Source organism: Solanum stenotomum, chromosome 3 (assembly GCF_019186545.1).
Source record: "Solanum stenotomum isolate F172 chromosome 3, ASM1918654v1, whole genome shotgun sequence".
Taxonomy (NCBI): domain Eukaryota; kingdom Viridiplantae; phylum Streptophyta; class Magnoliopsida; order Solanales; family Solanaceae; genus Solanum; species Solanum stenotomum.
The window spans coordinates 68,032,255-68,035,086 of NC_064284.1; the positions used below are offsets into that span (position 1 = coordinate 68,032,255).

Sequence of the window (2,832 nt, forward strand, 5' to 3'; positions counted from 1 at the left end):
ATGTTGAGAAATTCGAAGAAGCGAAAGGTGAAATTGAGAAAATCGAAGAAGCAAAAGGTAACAGAGGAAGAAGCACCAATCAATAAGTTGCCAGATGCAGTCCTCGTAAAAATTCTCTCACTTCTGCCAACAGAGGAAGCATTCAGAACTTGTGTTATCTCTAAAAAGTGGCAAACTCTCTCAACTTTAATTTATAGCTTCAATTTCAATTGTTCAGAATACCGGGAAAGAGAAGATTTATCATTTATTCATAATGCATTAGAACATTCCCGCTCTTCCAAAATCGAAAAGTTTGAACTCGACTTAACTGAATGCATGGACTTGTGTCAATTAGACTACAATTTGAAGTTTGATTTTGATTTCCTAGTCAATCGTTGTTGTAGATTTGCTGTTAAGAGAAATGTGGAAAATCTTGTATTGGGTTTATATAGTCCTGAAGAGTGCCCATTGCCTGAATCTCTCTACACCTGTTCGTCATTGATAACTTTAGATGTTACGCTATGTTGTGGCTTTATTAATGATGCGGTCATTTCGTGGAACTCTCTAAAGAGCATAACATTGGGGTATGTGGTGTTTACCGATGAGGACATGGTGAAATTACTGTCAGGCTGTCCTTCATTGGAAACAATGGAATTATATAGGTATGACGGTTTCCGTCGCGTGGAAATTAATTCATCAACATTAAAGACACTGAAGCTGATAGATTATGGGATTCCTGGAGTTGGATATGAATTAGATGGGGTTTCTGGAGTTAGAGATGAATTAGAAATTATTGCCCCGTATCTTCAGAATTTGGAAATATCAGGAGATTTTCTTGATGTCAAGTGTAAACTTGTTGATGTCTCTTCTCTAGTTAATGCTAAGATTAATTACAACAATAAATGTATCAATCACATCCCAAATGTTAATGAAGAACACAACTGCCGTGACTATCATCAAGTATTATATTCCCTCATCCAAGAAAATCTTCAAAAGTTATGTTATGCAACTGAGCTAACAATTGGAAATTGGTTCACACAGGTTTGTCTTTAACTCGAAACTCCTTACTCCTTTTTTGGTTAATCTTAAGCAGATAGTTGTAGAATGTAAACATTATAGAATTAATTACAGAAACTTGTGGCACATTCTCCTGTCTAGTTTTTAAACTAAGGTTCTTTATTCATACCGGAAAAGATATGTCCTGAAACGAGGTTTTAGACAATTAGATTTGTCAAAGTATGTACTATCTGTCTGTTGTGAAATACTTCCCTGTTATTGTTACTGCTTTCTCCGTTATTTACTAATTTCGTTGGAATTATTGCACCAGGTCATGTGCATGTTGCAGTTCAAACGGATTCCCGTTTCAGATTTTTACTGCAAATATCTAACCCTGCAGTTGCATATGAAAAAGTTTAATTTGTATGGAGTAGCTGGTTTTTTGAGAGCCTCGCCTCATGTGGAAACACTCAACATAGACATGCAAACTATGGAGGTAACTTCCTAGAACTTATCTCTTCTTTTTACATGTATTCAATTTCTTGAAGTTTTAATACCCCTCCACTTTGCTTCCGAAGAAGAATGCAAACATTTCTTAATTATCAGCAAGAAGCTTTGCTTATGTCACTGTAAAGCTTCACGTTACCATAGTAAGTATTGTTGCTTTCTTTGTGGCAAATGAGTTCTGAAATGAGAAGTATAGTAGCGCTATCACTTTTTTTTAATTAAGCTTGTGCTATCACTTTTGCTTTGATTACTTACGCCATCATAATCATTTCCCAAGTACCATTAACACTTCTATAGAATCATTTTTTTTCAGAGTTATGCAATTTCATTTAAGCTGACTTGCATTTGGTCCTGATTATATTTTGTCTCCAGTTAGATGTTATTTGCAACTATGTTGACAATTCACGCTGCAACTCTGAGTTACGTGATTTGGCCAAAGGAGATAATATGGATTTGCAGAATTGTGTTTCAAGCCTTGAGTTTCACAACCTCAAGAATGTTAAGATTGTCATCTCATCGAAGCTATGCTTGAAGTATCATGTCAAATGGGGCTTTAAGAAGCTATTCAAACTTTCAAAATTTCTGTTAATCAATGCATCCGTTTTGGAGAAGTTCATTATCATATCAAAGAGAAGCAGGTGTGAGACATGTTCAGGGAACTGTCTATCCAAATATTTATTTCTATTGGCTTTCAAATTGTTAGATTGTCCAAGATCGTCCACCAATTCTGTGATTATATTCCAGGAGTGAGTTTTTCATGACTTCATTACTGGTAGTTTCCTGTCTCAAGATACTAGAAACGTCGCCTTATATTAAGCTTGTAACTAATTACTAGTTTTACTATTGGATTTACCCTTGTGGCATACCAAATGTTATGGTATATTGGTTTCTTATGAAGCTTTTTTTTTTGTTATATTGATGTTGAGATTCTCTTGTGACTCTTATTTTCCTGGATCTATTAAGATGAGCGATTTGCAAGTCACATTCTTTTATGACAATTAGCCGCATGAAATGTTATGCTCTGCAACCTTTTCTTTGTCAGTAGCATCAAGGTCTGTGATTGTGCTATTAAATATTTTTACTTGAAGTAAAAGTCATATGATTAGATCTATCTTTTTCTTCGGGCATATGTTAGTTGGCTGGGACAGCTTACAAAACATTGTGACGAAATTTTTGGAACAACAGCTCTCTTGATATATGTTGTGCGAAAAAGTTTTATTTAGAAATGGCAGTGTGTGATAGTTTTTCCATTTTAGGGATCACATACAAAATTCAAAAAGGACGCACTGCAACTTTAATACTAATTCAAACAGTTAGGTAGTAAACCTCAGTAGTGGTCATCCATTGAAC

At 35.0% G+C, this 2,832-nt stretch overlaps 1 protein-coding gene across 1 annotated transcript; it reads left to right on the forward strand.

Annotated features, from left to right (window-relative positions):
* LOC125859237 (putative F-box protein At1g49610) lies at positions 1-2,232 on the forward strand. The gene is made up of 3 exons (XM_049538933.1): positions 1-1,020; positions 1,307-1,471; positions 1,855-2,232. The coding sequence occupies exons 1-3, from the start codon at positions 1-3 to the stop codon at positions 2,230-2,232; spliced, it is 1,563 nt and encodes a 520-aa protein (XP_049394890.1).
* Positions 2,233-2,832: the final 600 nt, after the last annotated feature.